At 35.6% G+C, this 16,038-nt stretch overlaps 1 protein-coding gene across 3 annotated transcripts in view; it reads left to right on the top strand.

Annotated features, from left to right (window-relative positions):
• Window positions 1–16,038, top strand: part of LOC145694941 (uncharacterized) — a 90,799-nt gene that overhangs the window by 15,537 nt on the left and 59,224 nt on the right. For all 3 annotated transcript variants that reach the window (XM_081771725.1, XM_081771726.1, XM_081771724.1), the window contains exons 2-4: window positions 3,475–3,601; window positions 8,118–8,215; window positions 9,240–9,421. In XM_081771725.1, the coding sequence (XP_081627851.1) occupies window positions 3,503–3,601; window positions 8,118–8,215; window positions 9,240–9,421 (379 nt within the window). In that variant the 5' untranslated portion in view covers window positions 3,475–3,502. The remainder of the gene's footprint in view (window positions 1–3,474; window positions 3,602–8,117; window positions 8,216–9,239; window positions 9,422–16,038) is intronic.

Below are 16,038 nucleotides of genomic sequence, written 5' to 3'. Positions count from 1 at the left end.
TCACTTTATTCAATTCTTCTCTTTTGTCGTCAATTCAAATTGATCTTGAAATCCGTATATAAAGCCTTTGCCATCCACCGAGTATGGCTCACAGCTCCAGAAATGCGAATTGAAACTCCTTGCGGAAGAGTGCCGCGTAGGAAGATCATAGCCATCTCATAGATCAACAACAAATACATCAGAAACACCATAGAGAAACATATCCATCTCTATGGTGTTTATGGTGTATCTGTTGTATAAATTCCAGCATACTGACACGGACATCTTCTGTAACATCATTTATCCCAGTTCGCTAATTGTTTTGTCGATGGGCGACCAGGATTGCGTAAACCTTTCAAACAAAAGCACATCTGGCCTGGAACTTGTACTAGAAGCAGTATCCATCCATTACTGTGTGAAAACTACTTTGAATATGTGGTGTCGCACAGTAAATCACGATCAAACTTCTTCTCAAGGTTTGTACAAGCGCCATTTATTCTGCCGGTGTTGCCTGCAGTTGCATCGAAGCATAATGTTTGTATTTTGTGTTCTGTGTCCTATTTTTCCACTGCTTCGTAAACAGTTATAGCTTGTGCTTCTCTAATAGATGATGATATTTTAGGGATGATTCTCCTTTGCCATTAAAAGTTACAAATATCGCTAGTCTGTCAACCTTCCCTATGCTACCTGCAGCTGGGGTACCCACACCTTAAAACTTTCGACACTAAAGCATTCCGGTATCGTTACAGAAAATGACCCACATGTATATTTATATTCCAAAGGTACTAATTATTACATGATCAGGGATAAGTGGAAAATAAAGGCAGATGTATGTTTGTAGTGAAAAGCTGCCCCAAAACGATATGTTACGCGACCCCATTTCTATTTATAATTTTGGGTCTGAATCCAAGATGGCCGCCATCATAGTACTACTGAATCTCAGATGTGAATCTACCTGCATTATCTTCATGCAAAATATGAACCCTTCACTTCAATTGTTCCAAAGTTACAAGGGTCTACTCAAAACTTTTGCCATATACTATATATTGTAAATGTAATCAGAAGTTTAGGTTGCTTGGGGTCGATTAAATATTCAAGTGATCCTTTTTTTTCGTGGAACCAATTTAGGGGTTGGTAATATATTGACATTTCTGATACATTTTGTTTTAGATGCTTCAATATAGCATGGGAATATGCTTGTAATTCTTAGCGTAACATCACAATAATCTCGCTATGAAAGAACTGATGTCAATATCACATACAAAGTAGAAACCGTATAATGTAGTGATTTACTAAATTTGTTAAATCATGATCCATGCACAGCTGAAGTAGACAGTGGTCTATACGATTTGTTAGATACATGCAGTCAGTCAGAGTGTAACAGTTTATATAAACAGTAAATCAAATTATATAAACGTTATCTTCGCTGTATGTGCATGTATTCCTTTATATGCCGATGAGCTTAGGTGAGCTGCGAATTTATAATTGAATGATATTTCATTGTTAAAAAAAAGGAGGTGTACAACAAACAGTAATATATATACAAAACGTTATAATTTTGAAAAGGAAAAGAATAGATTGTCTCACGTAATTGTACTATAATACACTTTCATGTGTCATTTTTATTTTCTGTCGTAGCTTTTTCGTTCTGTTGCTGATCACAAAGTCGAACTATTATGTACTGTTTCATGTTGAAAAAAATAGATGCTGTTTTATGGTCAGCCATAATGGGGGGTGTCTACACATGTGCTTCAAACAACATTTTTATGCGCAAAGTTCGAGAATCACAATCAAAATGAAAGTTTTTTTAATGAGTTCATATGTGTCTGACTTGACCATCGTGTAATGAACATTTGAAAAAAAGATAAGAAATACCTCCTGTTTGTGTTTGAATATTCAAATAGCTTTGCATTAACAGGAAAACAAAGCAGTTCAGTCCAAAGTCATTAAAAAAAGAAAAAAGAAAAGAAAATGTATCTCAGTTACTATTGAACAACATAACAATTTCCGATTATGCTAACACGAAACAATACCTTTGCATGGACTTTTCGTCTGCGTCGGTGACAGTGTTGTCACACATTATCAGTAAATAATATAAAAAGTAGGGTATTTTGTACGGAAAGTTTACAAATATTCAATTCCTCTGCCCCTAGCGACACGACTGTAATGTACCGTCCCATTGTCATTTGTATGAATTATATCCCTACAACAACAACTACAGTCTGTTACATATTTTAGTGAATGGAATCGATTTTCAGTTGTGCAAAGAGATTAAATTGACCAATTCACGCTCTCACGAAAATCATAAGGGATAGACACACAGTATAGGAACTTTTTGATCAGAATCACATCCTCTGTCACTACCGTGGACATCGTATATCCTCCTAAACCACTCTGGGAGTACATATAACTTAAAGATAATAAATAAGCTTTTCCCAGCAACATCGGTAACACTTCTATGCATTTTATTATCGTATCTCAGTAATGACCTTCCAATATGCTACTATCTTAAAAAAATGTAAGAATCGTTTGCGTTGGTTTTCTCAAGGTTTTCCCGTTTCCTTACACTTTCTTCATTCTATCATTATCATCACCAGTTTCCGTGAGCCTCGGAGAATGTCGCGGGACGTTAAACGTTTTAAAAATTGTAATGATGATTGAAAATAATTATTCCAGTGGATAAAGAAAGCGTGGTGAGCTAGGTAGATTAAAGCAGTAAACTCTCATTTCTTCTTTAACGGAGGCTATTGTGTGCTTTGCAGTTGTGATTTAGTCTTATCAAAATATTTCCTCAACTTCCTGAAACTACCGAGATTCTTGGTAGCTTTATTACGTTATTCTTGAAACCAAGCAAAAGATCGTGAAGCGAATAGAAAAATTGTGGACATTGAATATTTATTTAAAAGAAAGTAATTGACACATTTTAAATACTATTTAAAAAATGATTATGTGGATCTATTTTATTTACTGCGTTTTTGTTTGTTCATATCGGTTACAGGCAAAGACTACCTTAAGAAAATTTTAGAAACTTCATAGTGAGATTGAAATCACTTCTTAAGACATGCATTTTCGCAGTATTTGCAATCATTGATATTTTCCCTAAATTCTTGACGTTTGAAATTCCTGCGAAAAGAAACAAGAATCGGTCAAAATGATACAGTTGTTCAAGAAGCGTCTTTTTTAAAAAACTCAATCACTAAAAAATATCAAGAGGTAATTTGTTTAACTTTCAATTTTAGAACCCTTGCATCTAAAGAACAAGATGTTTTCTTAAAGTGATTTGATCTTCATTAAGTTACTTCATCTGTTGAGAAAGTTCACAGTGAAATCGGTCAGAAAAACTCTTGAAGACTTAATAAACAAGGTTGATCTATACTATCACTTTTTAAATAGTGTAGAGACTGAAGTTTTTTATTTATTTATTTATTTATTTATTATGGATTCATTATTCGTTTGTAGTACGTTACTACATTGTGTATTTGTATTATTTTTCAGTAAGGGTATAAAAAATAAATGTGGCAACATGTGGCACGAGGCGAGGAAGCAGGAAAGAAAGATTCGTGGAATGATGGTGGATTACAAGAAAAGGGCAGAAAGAAGAAGAGAATATTATGAGAAAATTGTAAGTAAGGTTTTATATAAGATTAAAAGATACAAAGTTAATCAGTATTATAACAGTACAAAGTAAATCAGTATTATATATTGTACAGTTCCTCGAGTTATTAAGAGGTTATGCAGGTAGAGTGGAATAAAACACGGAGATCTGACCATGTTGCTGGTCCATTATCCATAAGACAATTGAAACAAGTGCATCCTTTCTGCCTCCTATCAATTATGTATTAAAAGTTCAGAAGTACCATATATAGTAGATTGAATTTGAAAATTAGTTTGGTGACAATTTGCTTTTCCGTAAGACCACCATGATATATTACGACTTAGCTTTGATAAACTTTTCATTTAATTTTCATATACAAGGAGGGGCAAAGGTAAATTATTAATCACAACAGAAAACGTGATTCAAATTATGCGGAACAAAAAAGATTTTTTTTTTTTAAAAAAAAGGTTCATTTTCGATATTCCAGATCTGATATGCAAATCATTGGGTTCCAACTATTTCACCGGATATATATATATATATATATATATATATATATATATATATATATATATATATATATATCCGGTGAAATATATATATATAAATAAAGAAATACCAGTGTAGTGACTGTATTTCTGTGGTAATTTGTTTTGGTGTTCTAGTATGCTGTACAGCAAACGTAATAGCAGTGGAAATAGGTTTCATAACCGATGCGTTTGAAACCGATGGAGGATGATTTTGAATCGATAACAATTCGGTGACTGGTTGCACGTCATAATGAGGTACGGTAGTCAATATGGGAAACAAGGATAATTCAGTATTGGAGGTTGTGCGAACTTTCAGTTTACGAAAGTCTATAGTGTAGAGAGTGGATTTTCGTTATAGATTTAATATAACGGCAAATAGAACGTTCACGGGTATTTAATAAATGGATCTCACGTTTGCTGCCGTGAACGTTATCTTCAGTACTGGAAATGAAGCCACAGCCAGTTTAAGAGTGGTTTACTCGTTTCGAAAGTATTTGTGTATCGTCTACTGCACTCTAAAGAGATAGCAGTCTTTGTGCTGACACATCGCCGAAGTCAACGGCAGTGGATCTTCTTACATCTGAATTGGACAATGAAATAGTAATTTTGGGTATCGAGTATGGATGAATAAAGGTTTCAGATGCTCCACGCAAATAGACGCGTTAGATAGATTACATGCATGAATTTCATGGAACTGTCCGTATAACTTAGATTTCATGGAATATGAATATTTTGTATTACAAGTTATCGTGTGAATTGGGTGTAGCTCTGCAATAGTCTGTGCTGTGTTCAACTGCTCAATATTGATTGCCTCTCCCGTTTGGAGCGCCTGCTGAAGATTTGCAATTCGTGGACATTATCTCAGATCACTGAACTTATTCATGATTGTATCACACCGTGAAAATGACAAATATTTCAACAAAATAATGTGACTTTATACCATTCAGTTGGTAGCACAGGAGGTGACTTCAGAAACACTCCACTGATTTTTTTCCCATGATTTGCTCACATTCTCTCCCTATTCAAACCCTTTGTAGTGTCTGTGGGAAACTAGAAGTATACAATCCATGCGGCAACCAATTGATTGTTGTGTATCGTCGCTTGCCTGAATTACTGGGAGTCTAAAGAGGCATACTCTTATTAAGTTCATGTTCTGTGACTTTAAGACCGTATGCGTAAATAGGAGATTTCATCCATAATATGCAACCATGAGAAAATATATACTCGAGCAACTAGAGATATAGTACTTTGACGTGAATACCATTTTCGATGAGGATCCTTTTACGAACAAATAATTGATTTAATTTGAAACTCCGTTTCCAGTACCAGGGTTTTACGGAATGGTTGCTTCAAATACTTACCAAACCACTACTCGGTTTTGTATCCGAGGCATGTAAGCATCTACAGTACGGATCAAACCCGGGATCGTACGTATAGAAAACACATCCAGGCTATGTGGCCTCGAAGGGATACTGGTGGCCAAGTGGCTAACTGAATTCGATTCCCAGTGGGGCACAAAGATTTAGGACATGGTTCTTGGTCGTGATAGTAAAATTAGACTGAATTAGACTTCTATTTTTTTTTTTTTTTCGAAAGTTAGTAATGTTTGTTCAAATCCTCTTTTAGACGAACATATTTAGCAGTTCAAATAAATATTATTTTACATCTCCATATTTCTTAATAATTTTTCATTAAACATATATTTAGCATAAAGGATATTAAAGGATGGAAACCATGCATTTTTCACAATTACAGTGTTTTGGTGCGTAAGTTACAAATGTTATGATAATTGTTTATATTCTTTTTGCTTACGAGTACGAGTTATGTATTAGCGTGTTCATATAAATGTTTCACTAGTTTTTCATGCTTTCAGTGATCTAAACTTTGTACAGGGTTGGCAAAAACCATGTTTTTTTTTTCGAAAAAAAAAACAACAAAAAAAGCCGGTTTTTTGGTTTAAATAATTTACTGTATGTATTTATATTATATATTGACAGAAATAAGTTTCTTTCGCCTTGGTGTTACTAGGCAACAACGGGGTTATGCTAATAGGGGCCTCATAAGCTTAAAGCGGAATCCAAACAATTGTCCTCCAAATGCAAAACAAATCTCGTTATTGCTTTACATGTAAAATTCTAAGGTCAACGTACGGTAAAATTGAGGTATTAAATTACAAATTTAGTATGTAGATATCATTCTATAAAATTAAAATAAAGTCCAATCCAAACTAATGTTAAAAGCTACGTAGGCAGTCGATACATTTTGCTAATTTCTATTAATATATTTAAGCAACTTTGTCTTTTTATAAAACAACAAGCATGTAGGCAAGCAGAAATATACAAGTTTGTTTCGTTTCGTATCAGGGTTGGCTGGTTTAAACCAAAAAGCAAAAAAATGTTCGTAAAAGTGTAAGTGTTTGTAAAATCTTGATGAACACACATTTGTGGGTTATCACGTTTCACTCCCGTATATTATTCGTATTATATTCAGACCTAAACTCCCCATTCATTACTCAAAAAGATTATACTACAAAAGCAACTTTTTTTTTACAAGTTTATAAATGTTTATTTTGTGATTTTTTTTGTAGTTGTTATTATTGTTATGCAATTCCAATCGAAGAAAAATTCTAAATATTGTTTCGTTTCAATGTTTACTATTGATAAAATACATCGAAAATGCCGTACTTTTTGTGTGTGGGGGGGGGGAGGGGGGAGGGTCATAAGACCCCACGAGAGGCATTTAGTGAAATAAGTATCTTTGGTATCTATTTATGTATAAATGAGTCTGAGCCAAAGTGGACTCAAATAATTCGTATCTTTATTCAGTTTTCTTATTGATATGCAGATTAAGTCGGTGTATTTCTTTCTTTAATTTGGACCAATAAAAGTCGTTGTTAACTAATTTGAACTAAATTAGTTCTTCTGTACTCCGTAGTGCTGTGAAATTGTTCATATGTAATTCTGTGTATTGGTTTCACTTGTGCAACTGTTTATCTTTTTGTCCTTCTGAAATGACTCTTGACAGTTATATTAAGAAGTATGTAAAGATCAGGACAACGTTTTTTTTTTCTTTCTTTTTAATCAGGATTCCTTCGTGAGTGAGTCGGCAGACGTATCGCATTTGTGGCCAATTAGTCCTGGTTCCGAGTTCAAATGGAGGACAATTTCTCTCGGATGTAACTCGAGAAGCAGTTTTTATTCCGTTTTAAGCTTATGTGACCCCTTCCAGCATAATCCGGTTGTTGCATAATAACATCAAGGCGAAACAAACTTATCTCTGTCCATATATGATATGAATATATAGAGCAAATCATTTAAACCATAAAAACCTGGTAAAAAAAAAAAAGAAAAAAAACTGGTTTAAACAAAAAAACCGTTTTTTTTTTGTTTTTTTTAATAAAAACCATGGTTTTTGCCAACCCTGTTTCGTATGTTTAGGCTTAACATCTTTATGTAATATCGAGGTTATCAAGATCTTCTCTTAAAGTGACATTTGAACCGCTACTTGGTTTACACTTGAAAGGAGGATTGTGGTTCGACTGAGAATTGAACATGGAACGGCTTGATTAAAAGGTGAAAAAAAAAAAAAAAAAAAAAAAAAAAAAAAAAAAAAAAAAAAAAAACTAATGCAGATAGTTTGATATGTGGCACCATTAAGTTCATAGGATTTAAAGTATTTTTCGTTTTTTTGTTTTGTTTGTTTAAACCAGCCAACCCTAATTTTTCACAGTTTTTTTTTTGTTCCATAAATACGCTTGTATATGAGGTTTCAGAAGTTGTTTAAGGTGAGAACTGATTGGAATTGTAAAGATCTTTAAAATTAGAACCAGTTAAGATAGAAAGGGGGGAGAAATCTTAATATTACATATTCCTAATTGTAACAGTTTTCTACAAAATGTATTAATGTCATCTTTTCGTGTAAATTGACGTGAGTACTCTACAGAATATTTTAATTTATTCAAGTGATTATGTATGTAGTAGTTCTTTTTCTCTTATTTTTGCTTGTACTTTCAGAAAGCGGATCCTACTCAGTTTTTGCAGCTACATGGAAGGCCATGCAAAATCCATCTTGATCCTTCAGTTGCTTTAGCTGGAGATAGTCCAGCTAATATGTAAGTACAATTCTCAAATGTAATTATAGTTGCCAATTCAGTTCTGAGCAAAGATAGTTGGGTAGCCAAAAGTCACACAGGCTACAGAACATGTACTGATATCGAATTAATTATCAACTATCAATTGATATCAATTATCAATTCAGTCAATTCGAATAGATTTTTTCGAGTTTCCGCATTGCTTGCTTTTAAATTTGTATTCGAACTTCAGGTTACGCCTGATAAAATAGGGTGACATGTTAAATGAAATAATGCGCCCGTGGGTGATGATTGCTTTTACTCCGAAATATCACATAAGAAAACACGTAGGTATCTAAATAATCAGGAACTTACAAGTAAGCTTCGAGTTACGAGGCATATGTTTCGTACAGTCATAACTGAGTGTAATTGGAAATTCATTCTGTATGTATTATTAATTTGATGGTAGGTACTTGGAGTTTAATGTCCCTTTCAGGACCGATGTTATGTGAGGTGCTGACCTACATCTTGACGTGGGAATTGAACCTGGGTCTTTCATGCAGAAGGAGTGTACATTAACGATATAGCTACGAAGGAGCTCTGTATTTTTGTTTTCAAATAAATTTAATCATTTTCTTGCGAATTGTTCCTAAAGTTTTAAGATAAATTTCATGTTTCATTTAAATATATATATATATATATATATGTAAGTGGTTGTTGACAATAGGATCAAAAATATTTCCCCCATATGACACAGATATTATTATTGATTATTAAAAATTTAACGAACAGTAACATGCTGAACTAGTGAGGTTGTTGATATGCATTGATAATGAATGAACTGAATTCTTCTGAAATACTCAGAAAATATTCTGATGGTATTCAGAGCTTAAATTCAGATAAAAACCGAAGTCCCTCTGTGTCTTACGTTCTTTGCACTGCTACCAGTATTTTTTACTGTATATTTAAGTACTTATTCAGAATTTGGTTATTGTATCGCTGTTACACAAGTAGTACAGCAAGACAGTAACAACTAACTAATACTGACTTCTTTTATATCTTGCAGGATGCCATGGCAGGGCCATCAGGATAATCTCATTGATAGGTTTGATGTTCGAGCACATCTAGATCATATTCCGGAGCACAGTTCCAAGGGAGAAGTTCAGCTATCGGAAGAAGAAGAATGGGAAGAAAGACAATCAAATTATGAAAGATACCGAATACTGGTCCAGAATGATTTCCTTGGAGGTATGTGTTAATTTAAAAAAAAAAAAAATCACTTGAAATTTTGAAACAATGTTAGTTGAATTATTAATAGATACCTTAATATGCCTCCAATTACCTAAAAAAGTTTTCTGAATTCCTCCAAAGTACTATTATTTACACTAATTCCTGTTAGCATCTTTGGAGTGAAAAGGGTATTAACCCTTTCGGACCCAGGTCATTTTTGTCGTTTTCCTACATTTAGTGACTTATTACTCAAAAACTATTTACTCGATTGATATGGTTAAGGTCTTGTTTTTTAGAAGAGGGATTGGCTATTTTTTGGTGTAAGTTACATTGCAGTGTTGCCGATGGGAGGGAAATGTAAAGGTGAAAATTTACAAATATTCCCTAACCGAATTTAAAGATTTTTTTGGTAGGTTGCACCACTGATGCTACATGGGTTCAAATCACCTTTGTGTGTGTGTGTGTGTGTGTGTGTTGACAAGGTACAGTGAAAACCTGAAGCCGCTGGCTACCATACAAAGAGAGAAAGAAAAATTCTCTGTCATCATACACATGAAATTTTGACACTTTTTACCCTCAGAAGCAAAAATCAACAGATATGCCGGGGCTACAGCTTCCCGAATAATCCTATTGAAAATTTTTATGCTACATTCTGTAGGCCAAAGACAAGAGCTTTCAGATAATGGTACCTAAATTCCAATGCAGCCAGCAAGAGGGAAATAATAGAGAGGAGAAAGGGAAATTTTCCGAATTTTTTCATCTAAAGTCGAGAATTAATTTTTATTGGCTGGAAACACTGCCACCAGACAGACGCAGTATATCTGAAAATAAACCTTGGTACCCCACTAATATGTCCTACAAGTATCATGGTGATAACAAAATAAGCATGAAATTAAAAAAAAAAAATCTCATTCTACCTCAAAAATTCACGTTTCTTATCGTTTACAGAAAACTTATTACAGTGAAACCTCTCTAAAGCGGACAGCCGTGGGGAATCAAAAATTGTCCGCTATAGAGAGGTGTCCGCCTTAGAGAGGTTTCAATATTTTCTTACGTAAATTAATAAACAAGGTGATATGCAATTAGAAGAAAATATTTTTGCATGAATCACGTATTTATAAAGATTACCAAAATGTTACTGTACCTGCATTATCTTGCGCCATCCAATTCGAGGCACAACATGGGAATAAGATGTTATAGTTCTCTGCATTATACACTTATCGCTACTTACTACGTTTTCGGTGTGTTGCTTTAATTTGTGAGTTAATTGCAGTCCAGCAATGATTTTTTTTTTAAAAAAGTCAATATGCGTACCCGTGGTCAAAAATACCAAACTTGTCTTATGTTTGGTTACAGATCCAGCGGGACAGTAGAATGATATGTCATTCCAAACAGTGGGCAACTGTCAATCATTTTTTTTTTTTTTTTCTGAAGCAGGTTGGGTAGGAGTGGAATGCAAGCAAAGGATATAAGGCTGTTGTGAAACAGAGACCCCTCCTCTGGGTTGCTGAATAGCCATTTGAATAGGCACAATGTTGTGATACCCACATGTTCTTCCTTGGTGACATACGTATGAATTACTGAAAGTGTATTTTTACTGCACTTTCAACTTGTTTCTAGAGAAAGTGTCCGTAATACGGAGGTAAATAATACGTACAAAAGACAAGAAAGACTGTCCGTGTCTGTATTAGAGAGTGTGTCCGTTTTAGAGAGGTTTGCCAATATGTTTTTTCCTATTACAGTGTTTGGGGATTACAAAATATGTCCGTTATAGAGGTGTCCGCTTTATAGAGGTGTCCGTTAGTAGAGGTTTCACTGTATAAACTTCAAATGTACTTCCCGTAATTATCCTACTAAAACATTTTATGGTGCGTTCTGTAGGCTAAGGACGAGACTTTCAGACAGTGGTAGTTTGTTCGAATGTAGCCAACAAAAGGGAAATAATAAGAGGAAAAAAAAAAGTTTCCAAAATTTCCCCCTAAAATCGGAAATTTTCTGAATCTGACAACACTGCTCCCAGACAGACGCAAATTATCTTAAAATAAACTAATACATCCTACAAGTATCATAGCGATATTTAAGAAACAAACATTCTAATTACAAAAAATGGATTACGAAAAGTAGGGAAAAACTAGAAAAATCAAGGGTTAGAACCTAAGTACGAATATTTCGTACGCCCCTTAATTATCCCATTGTAACGGTCTGTATCCGCTTTTGTTCAGTAAGGGTCGATGTTCGACTGACGTAAGTTGACTTGCGCTCGGACGTATTTCGAAATTTTCGAATTTTTTTTGTGCCCAAATTTAGGGAAATTTCAATTTACCTAGTTGGCAACACTGCGCATGGGCCGCTCCAATTGATAATAATTAGGTATCTATCCGAGGTATCTACCGACAAGCCTTAAGGAAGTCTCTCTACAATGAAAGAAGCAAGAGGGGGAAAAAAAGAAAATTCTTTAATTTTTGACTTCGGGCTGAAATTTGAGAAGGAAATTTGACACCCAGAAGAAAAAAAAATTAATATGATAAATATGATCCAACCATATTTGGCCAAAATATCTATATCTATCTATCTATCTATCTATCTATCTATCTATCTATCTATATATATATATATATATATATATATATATATATATATATATATATATCGGGTGTTGCAAAATAAGTGTTACAACTCTTGGGAGGTGACTCCTACCACTGAGACAAGAAAAAAAGTTCTCTTGAACTTTCGGCTATCGGACATAGTTTCAGATCTACAAGGTACCGAAAGCGTGGGAAAATGACTTTCGGACGCAAATAGTTCGGAAACTATCCAACGTAAAGAGGGCGGGTAAAAAATTCACTGAAGGAGTCATACCTGCTGTATTGAGTTTTGCATTATTTCACAATCCTACCATGCACGCACAAGGGATTCCCCAAAGAAACATAGGGAGTCCCGGATAATCTGCCAAATGAAAATTGGTCTAAATGGATATGAATTGATAGGGTTTCTACCAGGTAACAATAATTCGTTTGTATTAAGTCGATATCTGGAACAAATACAAAATGGCGGAAAACTTCATGCCCGTTGTGTATGGTTGCATAATCGCCAGGTACGGATGCTGGCCAACAGTGAAGTTCTGAGTATTAAGTGTAGGGAATTTGTACTCAAATGCTTTAGAAAGACATCTGGAGTGTCGGTAGAGCACAGCAGATGAAGTAGGGTGATTCACATGTGTGGAAACACGTAATGAAAAATGCCCAGAAATGCACTCATACTAAGTAAACTTGAGTTCAAAGCATCGGAAATGTAAGGATTAGCGTCAAGAACATTTGCAATTCACCAACAATATTCCCTTAAACCGATGCAATATGATGTGCACTGTTGCATACCAATAAGAATGCAACAACTGAGGTCAAGTTGAAATTGTGCAAGGGGACTCACTAAGAAACTGTGTAAATTAAATGAATGTCTCTAGTGGAATCGCATGATTGATATTGAAATGTGGCTAATATGTGTGTTGATATCGATATGTAGCTAATGGACAAATGTCAACATGTCCTACTACTGCTGGGACACCGTCTCACATGCGAAAATAGGAAAATAACGTTGTACATTGTGCTATTACATCTGGTGCACTTTTTGGTAGAACGTAACTAGAACAATATTGTATCAATGTCTCTCTTTGGGATATTGTCCCACGGTCGACACATATGAAAAGAAATCTCTTAATCCATGGTTCAAATTCTTATAGAGCGTGAAAATAACAAACTTGTATTATGTCCCACGTCTTCTAGGACATATGACGTACTCGAAATATAGGAAAATACCTCCAGAAATTTGTATCTTACATACAGTGCACATGCCAAGACAAAGACGAAAATGAACCAATTCGGCATATGTAACACTACAGATGGAACATAATACATATGGAAAATAAAACAACATTAGAAACGTTTTAAAACTCTGATTGTTTACAAGTGTGCAATAGGAGTAACAAAATGAAACACACAAGCGTGTCTGGAGGCTGTACAAGAGCGCTTGCTAAACAAAGTGAGTAGTCCTCAAACAAATGAATACAGAGAAAGTGAAGCTCCCCTGAGCCTCAGGGCTAGAGCGCTCGCTTTCGCTCGCGTGGTCGCGGTTTCCAATCATACTGCGAGCCCACAGCCTCAGATTCAAGTCCCGAGTAGTTATTTTCCTATTTTTCACACGTGGGACGGTGTCCAAGCAGTAGTTGCACATGTTGACATTTTTCCATTAGCTACATGTCGACATCAACCCACACCCATTGGCCACATTTCAATATCGATCATGCGATCCCACTAGAGACATTCATTTAGTTTACCCAGTTTCTTAGTGAGTCCCGTTGCACAATTTCAACTTGACCTCAGTTGCTGCATCCTTATTGGTATGCAACAGTGCACATCATATTGCATCGGTTTAAGGAAATATTGTTGGTGAATTGCTAAGGCTTCCATGTTCTTGACGCTAATTCTTACATTTCCGATGCTTTGAACTCACGTTTACTTAGTATGAGTGCATTTCTGGGCATTTTTCATTACGTGTTTCCACACATGTGAATCACCCTACTTCATCTGTTGTGCTCTACCGACACTCCAGATGTCTTTCTAAAGCATTTGAGTACAAATTCGCTACACTTAATACTCAGAACCTTACTGTTGGCCAGCATCCGTACCTGGCGATTATGCAACTACACACAATGGGCATGAAGTTTTCCGCCATTTTGTATTTGTTCCAGATATCGACTTAATACAAACGAATTATTGTTACCTGGTAGAAACCCTATCAATTCATATCCATTTAGACCAATTTTCATTTGGCAGATTATCCGGGACTCCCTATGTTTCTTTGGGGAATCCCTTGCGCGTGCATGGTAGGATTGTGAAACATGCAAAATCCAATACAGCAGGTATGACTTCTTCAGTGAATTTTTTACCCGCCCTCTTTACGTTGGATAGTTTCCGAACTATTGACATCCGAAAGTCATTTTCCCACGCTTTCGGTACCTTGTAGATCTGAAACTATATCCGATAGCCGAAAGTTCAAGACAACTTTTTTTCTTGTCTCAGTGGTAGGAGTCACCTCCCAAGAGGTGTAACACTTATTTTGCAACACCCGTTATATCTCTCTCTCTCTCTCTCTCTCTCTCTCTCTATCTATCTATCTATCTATCTATCTATCTATCTATCTATATATATATATCTATATCTATATCTATATATATATATATATATATATATATATATATATATATATATATATATATATATATATATATCTTAATTAGTGTCCCCTTAGGAGTGGATTAAAAAAGTGACACACCCTTGTGTGCCACTTTGGCCACCTGGGTCCGAAAGGATTAAGGGATGTAAGAAATTATATTAAGTTAAAAAGAAGCTTATGCACACTTGTAGCCTTTTGTTCACTTACTTGATGACACAGTACGAGGAGTATCAAAAAGTTCGTGCAATCATTTAGAAGAAATCCACTCTGGAGAACTCTGATACCGTGATGGTATTAGTCCTTTACGTAGTCATCATGCGTAGCGACACGTTTTTGCCAGCGGTTCTTCACTTTTCGTAAGCCAGTTCTGTAAAAGTCTGCAGTTTGGCTTCGAAACCACAATGCAGCCTCAGAAATGATGCCATCTCTACTGTCAAAATGGTGTCCTCTGAATGTGCACTTCATCTCTGGGAAGAGAAAGTCACTTGGTGCTGGGTCCGGTGAGTATGGCATGTGAGGCAATATTTCGTATCCTAATTCCACTGCCTTCATCATGGTTGCATGGGTGGAATGAGCTGGTACATTGTCTGCCAACAGCGGCATTCCTTTTGTAACCAATTTACGACGTTTCTTCATTTTCTCGTGTAGCGTTGTCAGGAGATGGGAATAATAGGCAGTAGTAATAATTTACCCTTTTGGAGGTAGTCTGTCATGATGACCCCTTCACAATCCCCGAAAACGGAAAGCATCTCCTTGGCTGCAGACTTCTGAACTCGGGCCTTTTTTGGGAGGGGGAGGAGAGGTGTTTCTATTGTTTACTTATTTCCTTTGTTTCTGGGTCATAAAGATAAACCCCACTTTCATCCATTGTCACTGGTCTGCCGAAAAAAAGTTCTCTTCATTCTCCTCATAGCGATGCAGCGTTGTCGCAATTTCTCTCCTGCAAAGATGCAGTTGTGGCACCCATCGTACGGACATTTTCTGAAGATGCAGCTGGTGTGAGTGGTATTCTAGGCAGACCCATAACTCATACCTATTGCGCACGTATGATTTTCAATGGTTATCCTCCTTTGTTCCATTATGATCTCAACTTTCTCGGCATGATCAGTGGAAGATGGTCTTCCAGATTTAGAGGCGTCCGCGGTGGTCATATGTTCAGTCTGGAATTGCCGTTTCCACTTGGATACCATTTCATAGGAATGGCTTTCATCGCCAGACTTCCTTCATCTCTTCATGGATCTGCTTTGCTGATTTTCCCTGAAGATGGAGGAACTTAATGACGCTCCGTGCCTCAAGCTTGTCAATCATCACATCTTCAGTGATGCTCAAAATTTAAAAAAAATTAAAGGTGAATCGCAAACCTTCTGCTGGCACTAAGTATATTACAAATCGTCACACTCATGGCT

This window comes from Thermobia domestica, chromosome 9, assembly GCF_964235325.1.
Source record: "Thermobia domestica chromosome 9, izTheDome1.hap1.1, whole genome shotgun sequence".
In the NCBI taxonomy this organism is placed as follows: Eukaryota; Metazoa; Arthropoda; class Insecta; order Zygentoma; family Lepismatidae; genus Thermobia; species Thermobia domestica.
The sequence above is the reverse complement of the archived record's forward strand: the minus strand, read 5'-3'. Positions and strand labels throughout refer to the sequence as shown.